The sequence below is a fragment of the Budorcas taxicolor genome, chromosome 11 (genome assembly GCF_023091745.1).
Source record: "Budorcas taxicolor isolate Tak-1 chromosome 11, Takin1.1, whole genome shotgun sequence".
NCBI classification, from domain to species: domain Eukaryota; kingdom Metazoa; phylum Chordata; class Mammalia; order Artiodactyla; family Bovidae; genus Budorcas; species Budorcas taxicolor.
Window position 1 is genome coordinate 159,213,200 of NC_068920.1, and position 22,285 is coordinate 159,235,484.

General features: G+C 57.0%; 1 protein-coding gene across 1 annotated transcript in view; it reads left to right on the top strand.

Moving 5' to 3' along the window:
- The first annotated feature begins 487 nt into the window (after window positions 1–487).
- Window positions 488–22,285, top strand: part of PRRX2 (paired related homeobox 2) — a 53,297-nt gene continuing 31,499 nt past the window's right edge. The window contains exon 1 of the mRNA XM_052649374.1: window positions 488–749. Coding sequence (XP_052505334.1) covers window positions 488–749 — 262 coding nt within the window. The remainder of the gene's footprint in view (window positions 750–22,285) is intronic.

The window sequence follows — 22,285 nt, forward strand, 5'->3', positions numbered from 1 at the left end:
GGATTAAAAAAAAAAAAAGAAAAAAGACAGACGCATACCCAAACACTGAACTTTCCCATTCCTCCAAATGCGGGTGGGGACGCTGAAAGAAGGACACCCCTATCTTCTCCCCCCTCCCCGCCCCCAGCCTCCAGCCGGCCTGGCGCGGGACCCCCTCCCTCCCGCAGCCGGAGCGGTGGGGGCGGGCGAGGCGAGGGGAAGGGGGAGGAGGAGAGGCAGGGGGCGAGGTCTGCTTCAAGAAGGGGCGTGTGGCCGGAGGAGCTCGCGTCGGAGCAACTTGGGAGCGAGCGAGGCGGCAGAGAAGGGGAGGGAAGAAAGTTGGTTTCCCCCGACGTCAGCGCCGGGCGGGCCGCGGAGCCAGGAGGCGGCCGGGAGCGGGGCCGAGCGCGGGGCGGCCGGGGCGCGCTCGCTCCGACCCGCGCCTGCCACCCGCGCCTCGGACCCGCGCCCACCACCGCCGCCGGCGACCCCGGGGCGGCCCGCGGGCATGGACAGCGCGGCCGGCCCCGCCTTCGCCCCGGACAAGCCGGCGCTAGGCCCGGGGCCGCCGCCGCCGCCGCCCGCGCTGGGGCCGGGCGACTGCGCCCAGGCGCGCAAGAACTTCACGGTCAGCCACCTCCTGGACCTGGAGGAGGTGGCGGCGGCCGGGCGGCTGGCGGCGCGCCCCGCGCCCAGGGCCGAGGCGCGGGAGGGCGCGGCGCGCGAGCCGTCCGGGGGCAGCAGCGGCAGCGAGGCGGCGCCGCAGGACGGTGAGTGCGCGGGGCCGGGCCCGGGGCGCGCGGCCGGGCGGGGGGCCGGGGATGCGGGGCCAGAGGCTCGTGGGACAGAAGGGGCGAGCGCGGGACCGGCGACGGAAGCGGGGACGCTGGCTCTGCCGGACCCCGGCCTGGGAAGGAGGCGCCGCGGCGGGACCTCCGGGGGTGCGGGCGCTGGGCGCCGCCTCCGGAGCGGCTGGCGTGGCCGCCGCCGCCGCCGCCGCCCTCGCTGAGGCTATATGTCCGCGATGGACGGGACGGGCGCTGTCGGCTCGGGGAGGCCAGATCCACCTTCAGTCTTCGGGAGAACGGCGCTGTTGCTGCCTTGTGCCCTGCCCCGGGCGGCACCCCCTTGAGCCCCCCACTCCCAAACAGCCTGGGCAAAGTGGGTGCGACTATTGCTGGGGAAACTGAGGCTTCCGAGTGGGGCGAAGAGACCTAGTCGCACGGCGGGGTCTCCAACTCTGCCCCGATCTCCTCCGGGACACCAACCCAGCGACCGCTAGGCTTTTGTAAGAAGGTGCCCTGGCTGGGCGATCGATGCTGCCCTCCCCCTCCAGTTTGCCCCGCTGCTAGCAGCTCCCTCGGGGGAGCCGCCCAGCCCTGAAAAGCCAGCTAGGCCTCTCTTACCCTGCCGAGGTTAAAGGTCATCAGGAAGGGGCTTTAAAAACAAACAACCCACCCAAGTGGTTTTTTTTTTTTTTTTCTTCAAAAAGTCACAGAGGACTGCAGGGTCTTGAGCCTTTGGTAAGAGGGGGAGTGGCTGGGAGAGGAGATGAAGATAAAGCAAAGATCCTGGCCGGGGAGAGTTTGCTGGAGAGAGGGGGAGGGCTGGAGTCCACATAGCTCACCCCGGCCCCTGGAAAGGAGTGTGGGGGTCCTCTGAGACCACTGCCGGCTCTCGTAGCTCTGGGGAGCCGAAAGACCTGCTGAAGACTCTGGGCCCTTTAAGAGCCACCCACTTGACTCCAGAAGTATTCCCACCTGCCCCTGGGGTCCGCAACTTCCTGCACCAAGGAAGCCCAGGGTGGCTGTGTACCCCACTTTTCAAATGAGAGGAGGTGCAGGAAAGGGTGAGGCGTCAGCAGCCTTGTCGGAAGCCTTGTCCAGGAGCCTGGGTGTACCCGAGAAGTATGGCCGACACACACCTGACTGTCATGGTGCGTCTCAGAGGGTGCCCACCTGGTGCCAGCCACATGCCATGACCTCCAAGTCCTTCCCAGTGGCGTCCATCTGCCTCTCGCCAGCCCCTCTGGCCTCTGTTCACCCACCCAGGGGATCAGGAAGCAGGCTGACCCCTTCCTGGGAGCTGGCGTTTCCCTGGTGGAAGGACGGACAGTGTCTGGTTTGGGCCAAGAGAAAAGTGGGGTGCCCTTTTCTGGTGTCGGGTGGGTCCTGCCAGCCAGTTGTTGGTGGTGTCGGGTCTCCTGCTGGCTCTGAGCCAGCTTCCCCGCAGGGCAGAGGGGAGGTCTCCGAGTTTCCGCTGAGGCATGGGGGACCCCTGGGGGCTGGAATCAGAAGGAGGAACATGTTGAAGAAAGGCAGGAAAGGAGAAGGAAGGAGTACAGGTGGGGTGGAGAGAGAAGGAAGGAGGCCGGGCGGCTTTGTCCTCAAGTCCTGGCCGCCGTGGGTGTGGACTTCTGCCCTGGCCGCAGCCGTGGGGATGGACAGGAGATGGCCCTGCTTCTCCTGCTCACAGACTAGAAGGGCTCCCAGTGGGGGGCTTTTCTGGGGGAGTACCAGAATAGCTGGGGTCACAAGTGCTCGGCCAGGGCCTCTGGCAGCCCCCAAACCACCAGGCCTCCCCAGCAACCCCCCTGGGATCGCGTCTCTCTCACTGAGGGCCCGGGAGCGCTTTCTCTTCTGCACGCAGGGAATTCCCAGGCACTGGGGACAAAGGACCCCCCGGGTGTGGGCTCGGGCGGGAGAGGGCCGAGGGCAGTGGCCAGTCTGCCCCCCAGAGGTGGGCGTCTCTTTCCATCACTGCGAGGGACCGGGGGCCGCAGGCAGAGTCAGGGCCAGGCTCAAGGAACCCCTACTCCCTAGACCTCAGCCCCATCCTCCTGGTCCGCGGCCCCTTGGGACATTTTCTCCAGGCCTCGACAGACAGACAAACGGAAGCCCAGCGTGGACACTGCAGAGAGTTCCTGAAGCTCAAAAACCTAGCTTAAATAATTCTCTGTTTGAGATTGCATCTTTCCTAGCTCACTTTTGGTGTTAAAATGCACTTTCTTTTATGAAACAGGGATAATGGCTGGAGATGGTTTTATTTTAATGTCCTTACTTGGCAAAATTAAAAGGAGGTAACCCTATACTCATTCCTTAGACTGAAAACAAATCTCTAGGCCATGAAACCCAAATGTTTTATGTCGAGTCAAGCAGCTCCCCAAGGCCAATTGGGTGCATTCCAGCGGTGCCCGCTGCCAGGCAGCAGGAGGGCAGGACTGGGGGCGCTCTGGGGCAGCCCCGCCTGGGAGAGAGAATCCCTTGGCTTGCTCAGGGGTCCGGGCCCCCAAGCAGGAAGGTGGATGGAGGAGAGGCTGGCACCCTGCCCTGCTCTGCTACTTCCTCTTTCTAGCAGGTGCCCCCTCCCACTGCGGCTGGATTCCCAACTCCTGATGTCTCCAAAGGTGGAGGAGAAGGGACCTCCCGTCCCCATCCTCATGAGCCCAGCCCGCGTCACAGGGCCCCTTTAATAAGCGGGCAGCAAACCTTGCGGAGCTGGGACTCTGGTCCCCAGGCCAGCAGCCGTGAGCCCTAGGCTGTGATTTCATCCTCCAGTTCTGGACCCCGAGGGAGTCCTGGCCCCTCGCTGAGGATTTGGACACGCTTGGAAGTAGGTTTTTCTTGTGGATTCTGGAGCTGTTTCGAGATCCAAAGGCAGCGACTGAAACCAAAGAGAGATGTGTGCATGTTCAGTCGCTTAGTTGGGTCCGACTCTCTTCAGACCCATGGACTGCAGCCCGCCAGGCTCCTCTGTCCACGGGATTCTCCAGGCAAGGATACTGGAGCAGGTTGCTGTTTCCTCTTCCAGGGAATCTTCCCCCACCCAGGGATCGAACCTACATCTCCTGCATTGTCAGGCGAATTCTTCACCACTGTGCCACCTGGGAAGCCCATAAAAAGATGGGGTGACCCTTATTAGAAAAATAAAGGTTAATGGGGAAACCAATGAGTTAGAAAATTGATGTATTTTCAACCTGTCGGGTTAACAGTCTCAAAAATGTTTGAATAGATTTTTCAATCTTTCGTTTTCACAAAGTCATCAGTAGATCTAGCCTATTCTTGCCAATGATTTCCCTGGACCAGGCTCCCCGCTGGAACTGACCGGGAAGGTTGTGGCTTCGCTGGTGACTCAGAGCAAACCAGGGTCTCGGGTTCCTCCCAAGTCAAACGCTGAGGTCTGGGCCGGGGCGCCGAGCTATGCCAAGCACGTTAGGAAAATAAACTCTCGTTTGCTGCCTTCGCAGTGACTTACAACAAAAGAAACCACATTAATAACTGAGATTTTCCTTAAAACATTCCCTCCTGTGGGCAGGGCGGAAACAGGAATGCGGATGCACTGAAAATAAACGAAACCCCTGGAGCCCGGCAGGGATGAAGCCCACAACCCAGGAAGGCTGCCTGGCCCCAGTGGGGCTGCGACCTGTTTAGGAAAAACTCCTGAACCCAGTGGGTTCCCTTCTCAGAGATCCGAGTGGGGCCCTTGGAGCCTGAGGGCACAGGCTGAGCTGGGTTGGGCTGGGGCCCTGGGCCGGGGGTTTGGGCTACCCCCACGGAACTGTTCTCTGAGTCACCTCTGTTGATTGGCAAAAGGAAGCCACGGACACGCCTGGCTTGGGTGGGCACGTCCCTCTCCGCCTTGCCAGTGGTGGCGGGCAAGGCCAAATATCTGAATGGGAGGCCTGAAGGGACCACTGAGTTTGAGAGATGGGCCAACTGGCCTTTAATTTTTGGATTTTTCTTGTGGTCAGATACATCTACCATGGTTTACTGTTTCAGTCATTTTGGAGCGTCAAGTTCAAGGGCATGAAGTTCATTCCCATCCTTGTACCATCACCCTCACCATCTAGCTCCAAAATGTTTTCCGTCTTCCCCAGCTGAAACTTTGCCCCCCGTTGAGCACTAACTCCCCATCCGCCCTCCCCCAGCCCTTGGCAACCACTATTTTCTGTCTCTATGAACTAGACAACCCTCAGGACTCATAGATACGGAATCGTACAGTACCGGTCCTTCTGTTGCCTAGCTTATTTCACTTAGCATAATGTTCTCACGATGTGTACATGACATGTTAGAATCTCCTTCCTTTTCAAGGTTGAGTAGTATTCCACCATGTTGAAAACAGTTCGCATTTGATTTCCCCGTTCCCCCACTGGTGGACACTCGGTTGCTTCTGCCGTTGGGCGATTGTGAATGATACTGCTGGGAACGTGGGTGTGGCCCCTGCTTTCAGTTCTTTGAGGGGCCAGAAGTGCAATTCTATGTTGAGTGTTTTGAGAACCGCCGTACTGTCTTCCACATCTGACTTTTTAGCCAGCCTCCCTCTAACTGGCTCTGAAAGGTGGCAGCGGCAGCCTCTAGGGTGGTGGAGAAGGGAGATGGGGGTGGTACCAGATGCCAGCCTGCGAGACAGGGGCGGGGCCGGTAGGTGATAAAGACAAAAGTGTTTCTTCAGAACTGACCTTTTAAAGACAAGCCTGCTTTCCTTCCTTCCCTTCCTTCCTTTCCCTCCATCCATTTCCTCTGGGGGGCACGGGTGGGGAGACAGAGCAATCCGCTGTGAATGAGCCCGGGAAGAGGGCGGTCGGGACACCCGGGTCCAGCTCCTGGCTTTGGCTCGTCTCTCCGTGTGTGACCTCCAGGCCCCGACCTGAAGGATGGGAGGCAGCACGCAGGTGTCTGTGGGACACCTCCTGTCTCTCCTCCATGATTCGATCTGGGCTGAGAAATTGCCCTGGGATGGGCCCATCTTCCCAGAGAGGTGGTATCTCTGAGGCCTGGGTCCTGGCTGAGCCTGGACATGCCCCTCCCCACAACAGGTGAGAGCCTCCCTCAGCACATGCCCAGGGGCAGGGAGACAGGAGTGATGCGAGCTGAGGAAGCAGGCGTAGGAACCAGGCGTAGGAGCTGAGAGCCCAGGGCATTCAGTCTGAGAATGGCTGGACGCCTGGTAGGAGGGGCCCGTGATCCGCAGCTCGGGCTTTTTGTCAGCAGGGAGGACTCTGGCTAGTTCGTGCACGGCCCATGGTTCCAGGGTGGTCTTGCTGCTCTATTTAATAGATCATCTGAGTGGAGCTTGCAAGCCTGGCACGGGGGCCTGGGACCACCGGACACTCCCACAAGGGTCCGTAGAAGCTCAACAGGGCAGGAGCTTCCACTGTTCCCTTCCAGAAGACTCCAGAAAAGTGACTTTGCAGCAGCAGTGATAGTGCCTGCTGGCCCCGTTGAGGCTCCCTGCGGCCCAGTGTTGCTATCTGTGAAATGGGGATGATGGACAGTGATGTCTCTTATAGGGTGTGGGAGACCATGCCTGGAGCATAGTAGGTGCTCAGTAAAGGGCCTCCTTTACAGCTCATGGTGATGCTGACTGAGTCAGGCCGGGCTAGTGGTTGCCATTCCTATTATAGGGGCGACACAGAGAGGCAAAGTAACCTGCCTGAGGTCTCCTGGCTGGGGAGGGAGGGGTGGGCTTTGTTTTGTCCAGGCCTCTCCTGCACAGCGCAGTGTTGGGGCTGGAGGGGTGGGGCAGGGGAAGCCCTACCTGCTTGTTGGGGAGACTGAGGTTTGGGGATCAAAGCGGTCAGGGAGGTCCTGAGGTCTGGCACGGAGTGGGGCGCTGGGAAGACCCTCAGCCGTGTTAGGTTTCTAAGTGGATAGAGATAGGCACGAAGGGTTCTCAGTGCCTTGTCCTGGGCAGGGATATGAGGTCGGCCTCGACAAGGCAAAACTTGGGAGGCCTTCCTGGTGTGCCAGACCCAAAGGGGAGGGGCTGATCTCAGGTGGGAGTGAAACTTGGGAGTGATTTAAGGAGCCAGTGCTGCCCTGAACACATCCTACAAACGGAGCTTCGGTGTTGGAACCTGAGCAGGGTGGCACCCTGGGGCTAGAGGCTGTGGGAGTTGAGGAGAAGGCAGGTGCCTTTGATGGCACGTGGTGAGGGTGACCGGTTACTGTTTGCTGGCCAGGGGCACCCCCGTGCTTCACCCTTCATAGTCTTCCCACCAACCAGAAGTGGGTCTTTTTATTATACCTATTTTATGGAGAGAGAAACCGAGGCTCAGAGAAGCTGAGTGGTTGCCAAAGTCACACGAATGAATATGGGATTCCAGCCCAGACCTGTCCCCAAACCCCTGCTCTCCACTGCTGGCCGAAGCCACCCCTGGAGCCCCCAGAATGCTGGGTGCTCCGACCAGGGATGTCCACTCCCAGGCTGGTGTAGGCTACATTCAGGGACCACAAGGCAGCCGGGGGAGGGGTCTTCTCCACATTCTCAGCAATGTGGCCTGGGTCCCGGGGTTGGGGGTTGGGGTGAGGCGGGTCAGGCCTGGCAGCATGGGCACTGTCTGGCTTGGGGATGGGGGCTTGGAAGATATAAGAGTGAGTAGAAGTCCTGCCTGGAAGCATCCAGAATGGCCACGTGGACAGGGGAGAGCTGTGGAGGGTCCCTGACTGAGGACCATCAATAAGACTTCTCCAGTCTACCCCCAGCTCCCATATTCACTCATTCATTCACTCACTCACTGCATTCAGCAGTGATTTTCTGATCACCGACTCTGTGTCTCTCCTTGAGCTCCTACCAGCTGCTTAGACTTTCAGATCTCAAGCCCTGGTGAGAATTTCCAGGCACTTCGAAGAGCTGGCATAGAGCGGGGCACTTTTAGAAGTTGCCAAGAGGGGCTTCCCTGGCCATCCAGTGGTTAAGACTCCTTGCTTCCACGGCAGGGAGCGCGAGTTCAGTCCCCAGATGGCGTGCCAGGTGGCATGGCCAAAAAATTAAAGATAAACTGAAACACAGTTTTAAGTGGCCAAGAAAAGCCGTTTACTGACAACACCTGTCATCTTGCTGCCCCCATCCATTTATCCAAGTGAGCACCTCTCATTATCTTCATCTCAGAGTCGAGAATGGTCCTTGAAACAGACTTAGTTTGGCTTAACCAGAAAGCTTGCAAGTTGCCCCTATTTTCCTCATTTTGCAGTGGGTCGGTGATAACTCTGGCTGGCATTTGGGAGCCACGTGGTGGCTTTCTCAGACTCATGGAAACAGAGACACACACCACCCGCCCCAACACACACGACCACCACTCACACACATACACTCTCTCTCACACACACTCACCCTCATGCCCCTGTCCCTAAGGCTCCAGCCTGGCCCAAATGATCAGGTCCAGGCTCTTGACAGCCAGGGTGGCCGCAGGCTACTGGTGGACAGACCAGCAGCCAGATTGCAGCCAGATCGCGCATGGACAGGGCCAGGGGTTAAGTGCCTTTTGCGAGGTGGTGAGTAGAAAGGCACCGTGGGAGCTTCCTGTTTAGACAGAGTTGGGGAAAGTGGTCTCGGCAGGCGCCCATGCTGAGCAGACGCCCATGCTGAGCAGACGCAGGGAGACAGGGTGCCTGGCAGCCCCCAGAGGCAAGAGGGCAGGGTGCTCACCGCCCAGAGAGAGCCGAGCTGCTGCTAGTGAGAGGCCGTGCCTCCCCGGGAGCCAGGGAATCTCCAGGTGTCCTGGCAATGAAGGTCACTGAATATGTGACCCCGATGCTCGGGCTGGCCACCCCCCTCGCCAGCCAGGCCCCTCGCCCCGTGTCCCTTCCACATGTGGGAAGCCGCTTGCTCCCAGCACAGCTCCGAGGGGCCCCTGTGATGACAGGACACCGTCCACCTGGGGCCCTTTACGGCTCATGATATTTTTTATTGCATCCTTAAACTGAAGCCAGCTCTGGAAGACATTACTTTGGGTCCCTCTTTGTGATCCTTTCCGCTTTCTTTTGCTTGGGAGGTGCAGCCGGGACCTTCCAGTCTGGGGGCAGGGGCATGGGGACTTTGGAAGGATGCTGGGCCGGTGAGTTGCAGAGGAGTTGAGAAGCTGGGATGGGACCTGGCAGCCTGAGGATGGGTGGCGGGGGCTGCTGGGGGCGTTGTGGTCTTTGGAGAAGGTTCCGGGTTGGGGGGAGGTCAGGGCAGTGAGAGCGGGATGCCCAGGGACTGCAAGACCTGGAAGCTTCCGCAAAGGCTTTTCCACCCAGAGCTGAGATGACAAGGCGAGGGCGAGTCCCCTGTGCTGTGGCTGCCCTGGAGGCAGGAGGAGGAGAAGGACTAAGAACCGGGACCCGCCCAGGCCTACAACTCAGAACATTCCCTGACTCTGTGTGCCTCAGCGTCCCCAGGTGAGGGGGTCGGACCTTCTGTTTGTCAATACCTGGGCCTAGGAATCACTGCATTCGAATCACCCTGGGAGCAGGTGAAATGCACGTTCCCATGCCCCAGCCCGGGGAAGGAAGCCCTCTGGAGCCCGGACCTGGGCCTCTGCGTTTGGCACAGTCCTAGTCATTTTGGGGGCTTCCCAGGTGGCTCGGTGATAAAGAATTTGCCTGCCAACACAGGAGACTCAGGTTCTGTTTCTGGGTCAAGAAGAGCCCCTGGAGGAGGGCATGGCAACCCACTGCAGGATTCTTGCCTGGGGAATCCCATGGACAGAGGAGCCTGGCGGGGCTATAGTCCATGGAGTGGCAAAGAGTTGAACATGACTGAGCGACTACGGAACAGCTAGTCATTGTGACAGGCATCAAAGCATGTGCACTGCTATGCTCTCGGAAGCTCCTTCCAGGGCTGATTCTGCCCCTCTGTCGTCCTCCTCAGTTTGCCGGCGGGGATAATGGTCCTCTTGTGAGAGGATGGAGAGGCCCACTGGAGCCGCCAGGGAGGACTGGCATCATTTGGAAGCATCTAGAAGGGGCCAGTATGTGTGTGGGGGGATGGTGTTTGCTGCTCCAAGGCCCAGCCCGGCCTCCGCCCCACAGAGACCCGACTGTATTGTAAGCTGCACAGCTGGGTCTAGAGGAGCGCCGTCACTGGTGAGCGTCTCCCAGCACTCAGTGGGCACTCACTGGGCACCAGCCCAAGGCTCCCAGAGCTGGACTGAAGCGGGCATTCCCACGTGGAAGATCCTGTCTCTTCCCCTCGAGCATCCTGACTCCCTCTCGCTGCCAGGGTGACGGGGTCGGGGGTGGGGGTCAGAAGCCTGAGCTGGGGGTCTCTATCACTCGTCACTGGAAAAGCCCCCTCCCATTGTCCGGCCTGTCTGTCCTGTTCCTCCCTGTCCCCCCACCCTCTCTGCTCCTCACAACACCACAGGCTTTCCTCACAGTGGTCTGCAGGATAGGGCATCCGTGCCCCCAGGAAGCTGACCACCATCGCTGGGGGTTTTGTCCACAGGTCCCCAATCCTGCCTCACTCCCTGCCTGTCCTTCCACCTACCTCCCCCCCGCCACCCCCCCCCCACCAGCCTCCCCCTCCCAGCTGCCCCACTTGCCGCGGGCGCAGCCGTTTACATGCCAGAGATGGCGTTATTAAAAATGACATTTAACCAGAGCTAGAATTACCACGCGGATGGCTGCAAACCTCGGAATCAAAGCAGGAGCCGCCGGGCGCGCCTGGCAGGGGCCTCGAGGCCTCCTCTTGCCGCCAGAGCTCCGCGCGGGCCTCCCATATAAAACCCCCGCAGAACTCCGAGGTCTTGAAAGCCCGTGCACCTCCTTTCATTAGACTAACAAATAACACGTAACAGAAAACATCTGTGAACAGCAGCCCCTAATGCTCTCAAGATGGTGCCTTGGGCGGCCGGTCCAGCCAGCGGGCAGCCGGCCATCGTCCAGGGCTCAGGCCCTGGCCGCCCCCCTACCCCAGGTGGGCAAGGACCCTCGGGAGTGCCTGGCACCCCTCCCCTTCCCTTCTGGGCCTCCCCTCCGGCACCCTGTGGACCTGGGGGCCTCCTTCTCTGCCTTCCCATCCTCCTCCAACCCAGTCTTCGGCCCTCTCCTCTTGCAGAAGAGAACCAGTAATCCAGGGGTCTCTTTGCAAGGGGATAGTTGCTGGACAGGGCATCTCAGCCGTCCACTCAAGGGCCGGGGCTGGGGCTTGGCCAGCTGTGTGACCCTGGCCAGCTGTGTGACCTTGGCAAGTGTCATCTTCTCTCTGGCGTGTTTGTCAGGGGCAGGAGAATTGTGCCCCTTGCGGGGTGGTTTTAAGGGTTTAGGGAAGTGATGGCAGCAGAGTAGCTGATCACGTGAGAAGGTCAGATGGGGAGTCTGCCATTCTCAAGACGGCTGGGAAATTGAGGCTCTGAGCGGTTGCATGACTCGCCAAGGGTCCACAGTGGGCGGAGGAGCCGAGGTTTGGAGCCTCAGAGTCTGCACCCTTTTCACGATCCCGTGAAGCATGAACTGAGGAAGTAGTAAGTGAGGGGGATGTTCAGACCTGGATCTGCCGCGCCCCCTGCCCTTGGGGAACGCCTGGTCTGTGCGGATGGCAGAGGACAGACTCACCTTTGAGAGAGTACAGGCCAGCCCTGCCCTCCCTGAGGCCAGCACCCCTCCATGCCCCCCACCTCTAACCCCGTGGGCTTGGAAGCAAGAGATGCCTCAAGATGCAAGGTCCTCCCCGCGTGGCTGGACATCTGGCTGCCTCCCAGGACCTGAAGCACGGTTCTCACAACTCAAATCAGGTGGCCGGGGTGTGCATCCCAGACGAGGGAGGAAAGGCCAGGAAGACATCCCAGAAATTGGAGAAAAGACAAATTGACCCTTTGTTCCCTATTTCCCTCACGATCAGGCTACAGAAAACAGGTCTTTCCACCTTCCCCCAAAAGACTGTATGTGAAACTCCATCCCTCCCAGTCCCCTTCCAAGCGATGCCTTGCTATTTGGTTCCCAGAACACTGGATGTAATTCATTAATCCATTCACTCATTTGACTGAACTGAACTGATTCATTCATTCATTGCGTGCACACGCGTGTTGTTTGAGGCATCACTGAACAGGTGAGTCGTTCAGTCGCTCAGTCGTGTCCGATTCTTTGTGACCCCATGTACCTCAGCACGCCAGGCTTCCTTGTCCATCACCAACTCCCAGAGCTTACTCAGACTCATGTCCATTGAGTGGGTGATGCCATCCAACCACCTCATCCTCTGTCGTCCCCTTCTCCTCCTGCCTTCAATCTTTCCCAGCATCAGGGTCTTTTCCAATGAGTCAGTTCTTTGCGTCAGGAGGCCAAAGTATTGGAATTTCAGCTTCAGCATCAGTCCTTCCAATGAATATTCAGGAACGATCTCCTTTAAGATGGTTTGATCTCCTTGCTGTCCAAGGGACGCTCAAGAGCCTTCTCCAACACCGCAGTTCAAAAGCCATCAATTCTTTGAGGCTCAGCCTTCTTTATGGTCCAGCTCTCACATCCGTACATGACTACTGGAAGAACTATAGCGTTGACTATGCGGACCTTTGTCAGCAAAGTGCTGTCTCTGCTTTTTAACTCACTGTCTAGGTTGGTCATGCTTGTCCCTAACCAGCGAGTGGAGCAGAGGCAGGAGCACCCTGATGCCCAGCTCTTTACCTCTGTCTGGGCCCGAGCTCAGGACTTCACAAGCTGCCTCATGCTGAGTTCTCTCAGCAGCCTTATGAGGCAGGTGCGGTATTATCCCTGGTGGCTCAGACCTTAAAGAATCCGCCTGCCGTGTGGGAGACCTAGGTTCGATCCCTGGGTTGGGAAGATCCCCTGGAGATGGGAACAGCTACTCACTCCAGTATTCTTGCCTAGAGAATCCCATGGACACAGGAGCCTGGTGGGCTACAGTCCATGGCGTCACAAAGGGTCTGAGCGACTTTCACTATAGATGAGGAAACTGAGGCTCAGAAGGGCCAAGTGACTTGCCCAACGTCACCCAGGAAATGCACTGTGGTCCCCAGAGCCCAGGTTCAACGCTGACCACTCTGTGCTGAGCCCGCAGATGGCCCGAGAGCCACAGCGTCCTCTTTTTAAATGTTTGGTTTTGGCTGCGCTGGGTCTTCGTTGCTGCTCGGGCTTTTCTCGAGTTGCTCGGGCTTCTCACTGCGGTGACTTCTCTCGGCGCGGAGCACAGGCTCCAGGGCTCCCAGGCCTCAGTGGGCGCAGCACACGGGCTCAGTAGTGGAGTTTTGCGGGCTCTAGAGCACAGTCTCAATGGCTGCCGTGTTCGGGTCTTCATTGCTCTGCAGCATGTGGGATCTTCCCAGACCAGGGATCGAACCCGTGTCTCCTGCATTGGCAGGCGAATTCTTTACCGCTGAGCCCCCAGGGAAGCCCCGTGGTGTCCTCTTGCTGGAATCAGCACAGCCCCTGCCAGGGAGGGACTGTGCCTCTGGTTCCCTCAGTTCTTACCCCAAAGCTCCGCAGTGGCTGAGATACTGCTTTTCCGGGGAAACATCCCTGTGCAGAGTCTGACCCATACTGCCAGGACAGAGGGCTTCCGGGCTGTGCTGTGATATGGGAGTGAGGGGCAGCTTGGGAGGGCCCCCAGCCTTTGGGAATCTCGAGTTTCTGAGAGACATCATGTTCTAATTGGAAGGCCAGCCTCTCCTGCCGAGCCGGCTGCCCTGCCACCAAACCCCCAAGTGAGGAGAGTGTCAGAGTTCGAAGTGGGAAATTGCTGGAGACAAGAAGTAAAAACGAACTACTCTGGTTTCATGGGGAGGGAAAAAAAAAAAGGCCAAGATCTAATGTGGCTGAAAGTGGGGTCGTCATTTAAAGGAATCTCTTGCTGTTGCAGTGGTTTCAAGTTGGGGGCAGATCAGAGCTCCAAGGGGAGGAAATGGGGAAGGCTTCCCTCCAGCCTCCCTTCCAGAAATATTTCTTGAGCATCTACTACTCCATGCCAGTCTGAGGGTTGGATCCTGGGGTCCCATCAAGAAACAAAGGGGTGTGATCTCTGCTATAAAGGAGATGAGAACAGATAATGGGGTTACCTACCTGGTCTGGAGGTTCAAGGAAGGCGTCCTGGAGGAAGTGGATTCTCAGAAGGGCTCTAAAGGGTGAGTGAAGTTAACCAGAAGAAGTTGGGAAGGGTGCTCCAGGTGGAAGGAACAGCAGATACAGACGACTCCATGTTTCCAATGTGGGGTTCACAAGTTCGATCCCTGGTTGGGGAACCAAGATTCCACATGCTGTTCAGCACACCAGAAGAGAGAGAGACGGGCTGTTCCAGGAGCAGAGGAGGTGGGAGGGAATTCCATTGAGAGGACCAATGAGCAAGGCCTGCTTCAGGATTGGCAGTTTTTGTGTTGGGAAGGGTGGGAATGCTTTCTGTGCCCCTTGTGGGTATTGGGGGTGCGCAGAGCACCCCGGTGCGTCTCGTTGGGCGAGTATCTCCTGTCAGCTGGGAAGTGAATGGCTAACTTGGGAACACCTCTTGTGTCCTGGCTGCCCAGAGCCTCGTGGGCACCCCATCTCCAAAGGAGCAGACCACAAGCGCCGTCTGTCTGTCCCAGCACACCTTCTCTCTGAGATCCAAGAACCCGTGTCAGGAAAGGGTGGGTCCAGGAGCAGTGCAGAACCCGAGGCAGGGTGTCCCCGTGCCCAGAGTGGGGCTTACCACTCCATCAGTGGGGCAACTGCACCTGCCACAGACCCAACACCGGTGCTTCAGGGATGGCAGTTTCCTTGACAAGATGAGGAAGGTCGGCCCATGCTGTCTGACTCCCCCTGCCTCCCGGGGGAGTGGAGAGAGTGTGGGGTGCTTGTGGCTGAGTTGGGGGCTGGGTGACTGGGGTGCGCTGAGTGGCCTTGTGTTCACCTTCATCATCACTGAGACCCCGACAGTCAGGACCATTTATTGCGCACCTGCTCTGTGCTCAGCCCTCTGTGTAAATCTCATTAATTCCTCCCAGATCCTCCAGGAGGTAGGCAGTCTAATGGCCCCATTTCCCAGGTGAGGAAGCGGAGGCCCAGAGAGATGGGCTGTGTATGGAGGCCATGGGGGCTCCAGGCCTTGGACCCTTGTCTTTGGGGTGTTCCCCACCCCTGCTGGCCTGGAGCCCCTGGTCTGTGCTCACTCCGACCTCACTCAGCCTTTCTTGGCTTGTTTAAAAAGGGATGGATGAGGGTGGTGAGAGCACCGGGCAGAGGATTGCCAGACAGAAATCAGAATTGCTCCTTGACCCAGGCAGGCAGGCAGGCCAGGATCCTGGGACAGGGACTGCCTGCCCCCATTTTTCCCATGCAGCTTGCCAATGACCCAGGCATAGAAGCAGAGAGCTGGCCCTGATGTCCCAGTGAGTCCCCCACCTTCTCAGGGGCAAGGCATGCTGCCTGGCTTAGCTGTGGGACTCCAGCTCCAATCTCACCCCCGTTTCCCGGATGATCTTGGGAAAGGACCTCATTTCTCTAAGCCTCAAATTCCTCATCTGCAAAATGGGCACAGTGCCGGTACCTGGGGCTTGGGCTGTTCAGCGGAGTTGAAGAACTCAAGCAGGCAGGGCTTCACCTCTGGTCTCCAGGAGGCGTGCAGTAAACATCTATGTGTTTTCTTTCTCATGCTCCCTGACACTTGGAAAGAAGCAGATGACCAGTTTAGGACTGTCAAACCCCCTTTTAGAGATGGAAAAACCAAGGCGGGAGAAGTTTCCCAAGACCCCGCAGGAAGAGGAGTCGAGATCAGGAACAGAGTTCTGGGTCCCAGGAGCTGACCCCAGTGGCCTTTGCTGGCTCTTTAATGATGCTTTCTAAAAAGGAGTCAAGTTATCCAATGCACACCCAGGACCACGAGCCCTCTGCCTCTGCCCAGCCCTGCCTGGTGACCTGGGGTCCCCTCTCTGGGAGGATGGGGCTTTGCTGCAGACCCAGGCTGGCATTCCCCTTCATGCAGAAAAAGCAGCTTGCTTTCTTTTCCACGGCATAAATTGTAACCATGTATAATTTCATGACAAATACCGTCTATAAAACACAACACAACTGTTTTTATAATGTGGCATTTGAGGTTAAAAATTCAAATTAGAGATTAATTGCAACTTCTAGAGGGTGGCTGGATAAGATGGCTTGGGGGAAAACAGATATTCAGATACGCTCCTTCAGGAATTACAGATGGGTTCTCACCACACGTCTAGAACATGCATGTGTGCGTGCACACACCCACACCCACCCACACACACACTTGTGCTCAGCTGATCTCTGGCTTGAGCTAAACTGGTTTAGACATGGTGTTTGCAATGCTGAGAAAGCTGGTCTTGATGCTGGCTCCTTTTTCTGCCCAGGGCTCTGACGTCTAACCGTCCATAAGAAGCAGGTTATGTGATAATCTAGCAGCCCGGAGATTTGTGGAGGCAGATGGCGGGGGGGAAAAGGCACAGAGCTTGGGGCACCAAGAAAAGAAGCAAACGTAGCGGGTTAACCTCCATCGGGTGCCAGCTCTCAGCTTCTCCCCAAACCCTCCCCTTCCTCCACCCCCTAAAACCAAAACCAGATGGAAATCTAAGTGAACAGTGGGTCTGCGGACAGGGCAGACAGCGTGGGATGGAGCCCTGATCAGACGGGAGGGAGACAAGCCGGAAGAGCCCCGTTCCATTGAGGCCACGGGTGGGGCGTGTCCACTGTGGCACCCAGGGGCCAGATCGGAGCCCCCTGTGGAAGAATGTGGGCCTCTGGAGAGTTCGGTTCGAGGAAACTTCTTGCGGACGGTGGGGATCGTGGAGAATATTTTTGCTGCTTACTTCCCACTGGAACAGCAGAGGTTGGGAAAGGGGGCTGCCCTCTGCAATGCACACTGTATTCTCCCCACCTTCTCCTGGGTTCTGGCAGGAGGGCAGCAGTTCCAGGGGGTCAGCGGTATGCCAGCGGCCTCCTAATGCACCCAAAGGCCCTAGGGAGAGGAGGGCCAGAGTGGGGCCAGCGAGTCAGACTGATCCCTGTTGACTTCCTGGGCCTGGGGCTTACCCTTTCTGAGCCTCAGTTTCTTCACCTGTCAAGTGGGAATGAGGGCGAGTGAATGGTGAGGGTCCAGAGACAGGAAGCCTTGCACGTAGTCCTGGCATGTGCCCAGCTGCTGCTGTTACCGTTACTGCCATCGCTGTTATTGGCAACTCACAGGCGGTCCCGGAGAGAGCATGCGTGTGGGGACCCAGCCACACCCCGGGCAGCTGCTGGTCCCCAGGGTCCCTCGTCTCCCCGGCATGAGCATGGGAACTGTCTAACCCAAACTAGCTCCATATAAGGTGACGGCTCCCTTGCTGCTCCACCCCCAGCCCCACCCTGGGGTGGACAGTGTGGGTGGGGCTTGTTTATTCCCCTCATCTTCTGGCGAGTTTGGGGTGAGATGGAGTGGGGAGCGTGCAGGCAGTGTGACCACCCTTCCCTCAGCAGCGGCTGTGTCCATCCTGGGGAACTCAGCACTCCCCCCCCACCCGCCCCGCCCTGGTCTTGGGCACACAGGGGCTTGGGCAGGAGCAGCTCCGGGGAGGGGCTTTCATCTCTGGCATGGAGACCTCTGAGTATGGCCTGCATTGTTCCTTTTCTCCTCCAGCTGGGCCCATGCCTGCCGCATCACCTTTAATGTCACTTCTTTGGCCAAAGTCACTCCACTGGGAGCCTTTGCTGGGACCCCCTTCATTGCAGTGAACGCATCATCTCCCTAAAGGGGCCCGCACTAACCCCAGAGTGTACAAGCTCACCCCTCATCTTTAGAGAAGCTCTCAGAGGCTCCTCTACTCAGCATGTATTTCTTGAGCCTGTATTTTGTGTGGGCACCACAGAGATCGCCCATTGCCCCTAGCAGCTTCTAGGTAACAGAAGACAGTCAATTAACTGATAATGGCGCAGTGCCTCTGTGTGTGTGTGTGTGTGTGTGTGTGTGTGTGTGTGCTCAGTCGCTTCAATCATATCTGATTCTGTGACCCCATGGACTCTAGCCCACCAAGTTTCTCTGTCCGTGGGCTTTCCCATCAAGGATACTGGAGTGGGTTGCCATTTCCTTCTCCAGGGGATCTTCTTGACCCAGGGATCCACCTAAGTCTCCTGCGTTGGCAGGCGGATGGATTCTACAGATCATTCGACTAAGTTGAGAAGCACAGAGTATCTGGGGCTCAGAGAATGGAGTCACCATCCCAAGACTGCACAGCCAGCCCAGAGCCCTGTCATCCTCGCGTCCCCACTGCCCAAGGCTGTGGCTAACGGAAGCCCCTCTGAACACATCCCACGTTAATCGGGAGAGGGAACCACGAGCAGCCAACGAGGCAGGAGCGGAGTTGGGAGCAGAGGAGAGAGTATTCTAAACGAGGTCCACAAGCCCCTCCGGTGTGGCTCACTGCAGACTTGGAGGCGGGGGTTCCCCTAGTGTGTGTTGAGGGGGCACTCTACTATTTCTGCCGGTGTCCAGGTCTACGTAAGGTTTGGGCAGCATGCTAGTCGGGATCGGCACCTACAACGGATAGAAAAACTGGCCCCAAGTGGCTTTTGAAAAGCTAAGATAATGTGCAAAACTGAAACATCCAGGGTGGAACTTCAGGCGCGACTCGATCCCGGGCTTAAACAATGGAGCAGCCAGAGTGGGTCTGAATCTTGCTGCCACATCAGGTCCCTGCCCAACTCTGAGCCAATCACAGCGGCCGCAGAGGAGCTGCGTGCTGATTGGCCAAAGCTGGACTGCGGGGGGTGGGGCTTCAACCGAACTCCTTGGACCGGGAATGCAGGGAGCTTGCCTCCAAAGCGATACTTCGGGACGCAACAGAGCTCTCATTCACAAGGACGAGTTCACGAAACAGCGCTAGCCCTGCTTCATGGGCTTCACATGTATTACCCACGAGAGTCTTGCTGGGCCCCCTTACGTATCAGTGGCCCCCTCCCATACCATCAATCACTCCCGGTCAAATAGACTTCATCCACACACAGCCAAGGGTGAGGGGGACTTTGGGTGATCAGCTGACAGGCAGTCATGCGCGGTCCACATGTCATTAACCATTTGTTACTTGCCCTTCTGCTCGTATTTTGGAGGCAATAAGAAACTGTATTTCAGGTGTCCCAGAGATCAGATTTTGAAAAGCACCTAGACCTCAGGCATTGTGGGCCTAAAGGCTTAACTGAGATGGGCTGTGACCCATTCATTCATTTATCCATCCAGTGTTTCCTGAGCACCTACCTTGTGGGCGCCGCTATCAACACAGAGAACCCTGGAGAGGGACGGATGAAACACTGGTATGTCCAAGCGAGTTTAGGTCGGGCTACTGAAGCATCTGGGGAGGCAGACGGGCCTTTCTGAGTAGTGAGAGGAGAATTCCTACAGGAAGTGGTGCCTAAGCTGAGAGGTGAAGACTATATCTGGCTTCATGGGGCAAGTATTCCAGCCAGAGAGAACAGCATAGGCAAAGACAGGAAGTGACAGAGTGAGGCTGGTGGGGTGTTTGTGGTGGGACAGGGGCTCCTAAGTTTGGGTTCTAGACTGGTCCTATGTGTTGGCTTTTCTCCAGGTCAGGACTAGGGTGAGGGGAGTGAGGCACAGAGGGTGCAAACTGTAAGGGGGTGCTACTGGGCTTGTGTAAGTTCCGGGGGGTTGGGGGGAGGATGTATCTGAGATGGCACCTCCCTCCTTTTGGTTCCCTCCCTGGTAGGGCCAGCTCAGAAAGAGGTCCCTGCTCATCAGGAGATTTGAAATTCATCTTCACAATTAGCTACCCTTCCTCCACCTGGGGCTCTCTCCCCTCCTCTCTGGAAAAAAAAAAAAAACTCCACCATACTGATTTTTTGAGTAGGGGGCCTTGGTGGGTCTGGTGGGGCGAGGGGGGAGGCTGGGTAGAATGCTAATGAAATCAGAGGCGCCCAGGTGGGGGCCAGGCCCTGGTTAGGGAAGAATTAAACAATACACCCAGCCTGCTGCAGGCTCTTTTCCATATTTGATTGGTGCTGACTGAAGGATAACCCCCTGCCATGCAGCCCCCTGCAGAGGGGGATAGAGGGGGGTTAGAATGAGGGGGGCAGGTTGCTTCTTCAGCCCTGGGAGCCTGAGATGTGGGCTGCATTCGGCCTTCAGAGGTGCTTCATGGAAGGGAAGGGCCAAAGAGGGGCCCCTGGCTTGGCCAGGAACTTGGCCTATACAACCCACCCCTCTGGATAGGTGAGGCATATGGAGGGCTGACCAAGTGCTTGTCAGCCACAGATACACTTGTGAGTCCCCTGTCTTGACCACTTTCCAGGCATCATCCCATGGAATCCTCACCACAATCATGAGTGGCATGCTATGCCAAGTTGCTTCAGTTGTGTCCTACTCTGTGACCCCATGGACTGTAGCCTGCCAGGCTCCTCTGCCCTTAGGGATTCTCCAGGCAAGAATACTGGAGTGAGTTGCCATGCTCTCCTCCAGGGGATCTTCCCTACCCAGGGATTGAACCCGTGTCTCCTGTGGCTCCTGCACTGCAGGTGGATTCTTTACCACTGAGCCACCGGGGAAGCCCAGTGACAGGCTATGCAGACAGGGAAACTGATCACAGAGCAGCTCGGTGACCTGCCAGGGTCACAGAGCCAGCAGCCTGACTCGCTCCCCTACCCCTTCTTTTTTCCTAGATTTTGGTCACACCTTGTGGCATCAGTTTAGTTCAGTCACTCAGTCGTGTCCGACTCTTTGCAACCTCATGGACTGCAGCACATCAGGCCTCCCTGTCCGTCACCAACTCCTGGAGTTTACTTAGACTCATGTCCATTGAGTCGGTGCTGCCATCCAACCATCTCAACCTCTGTCATCCCCTTCTCCTCCTGCCTTCAATCTTTCCCAGCATCAGGGTCTTTTCAAAGGAGTCAGCTCTTCACGTCAGGTGGCCAAAGTATTGGAGTTTCAGCTTCAGCATCAGCCCTTCCAATGAACATTCAGGACTGATTTCCTTTAGGATGGACTGGTTGGATCTCCTTGCAGTCCAGGGGACTCTCAAGAGTCTTCTCCAACACTGCAGTTCAAAAGCATCAATTCTTCGGTGCTCAGCTTTCTTTATAGTCCAACTCTCACATCCATATATGACTACTGGAAAAACCATAGCCTTGTGGCATGCGGGATCTTACTTCCCCAAGCAGGGATTGAGCCCCCACCCTCTGCAGTGGAAACATGGTGTCTTAACCACCTGACCACTGAGAAAGTCCCTTGCAGCCCACTTTGGTCATTGTACCTGAGTCCATGCAGTCATGATAAGATCCAGCAGGGGACGGCTACTCCTATTTATCCACCTGAGATGTGGGGAGCAGAAAGGTAGGAGGCCTAGGGAGTAAGAGCAAGTAGACACACTCTAGCTCAGATCCCAGCTGGGCAAGCTCAGGCAGGAACACCAACCCTCTGTGCCTGTGTCTCCTGTAAAGCAAGGTAATGCCAGCACCTGCCGTACACTGAGTGTGGATGAAGAACGCTTTGAGGGCTTCCCAGGTGGCGCTAGTGGTAAAGAACCTGCCGACGCAGGAGATGTAAGCGATGCAAGTTCTATCCCTGGGTCGGGAAGATCCCCTGGAGGAGGGCATGGCAACCCACTCCATATTCTTGCCTGTAGAATCCCATGGACAGAGGAGCCTGGTGAGCTACAGTCTGTGGGGTCGCAAAGAGTCCGACACGGCTGAGCATCTAACACTTGAGGACTGGAAGGGTCTTATGATGTGAAAGGAGGTTGTCTAACCCAGGCTCAGGTGTGGTCCCTGAGTATGAGCTGTCCATCTCAGCGTCTGTCCCTCTGTCTGGAGTTTCCTCCCCACTCCCTAAACATGTGCAGTACACATCCATCTCATCTTTCCTCCAAGAAGCACATCAATGTCAGGACAAGGTCTATTTGATGCTGCAGGAGAAAGGCCAGGAAGGCTCCCTAGGCTCACATTTCTTCTGCTCTTTCTACTTCTCTTCAGTCCCTGGTGGCTGAAGATGGTAAAGAATCAGCCTGCAATACAGGTGACCCAATCCTGGAGGGAGATCTCCATTTGGCACATGAAGAAACTAATGTTGGGTAAGTGGCCTGCAGCTGGGACTTCTCTAGACCAGTCTAATAGCCAATGATCATGCACTTGGCGTTGTCAGTGGTTTTCAACCCTGACTACACAACTGCATGACCTGGAGAGCTGTCTGTGAGTTCGATGTCCAGACGCCACCCAAAACCTGTTGAGTCAGACTCTCTAGTCTGGAGGGGTGGGGCTTGGCATTCTTTTTTTTTCCAGCTCAGTTCAGTTCAGTTGCTCTTTGCAAACCCATGGACTGTAGCACACCAGGCTTCCCTGTCCATCACCAACTCCCAGAACTTGCTCAAACTCATGTCCATCGAGTTGGTGATGCCATCCAACCATCTCATCTTCTGTCATCCCCTTCTCCTCCTGCCCTCAATCTTTTATAGCATCAGGATCTTTTCCAATGAGTCAGTCCTTTGCATCAGGTGGCCAAAGTATTGGAGCTTCAGCTTCAGCATCAGTTCTTTCAATGAATATTCAGGACTGATTTCCTTTAGTATTTTTTTTAATGTTTACTTATTTATTTGGCTGCCCCAGGTCTTAGTTGCAGCATGCAA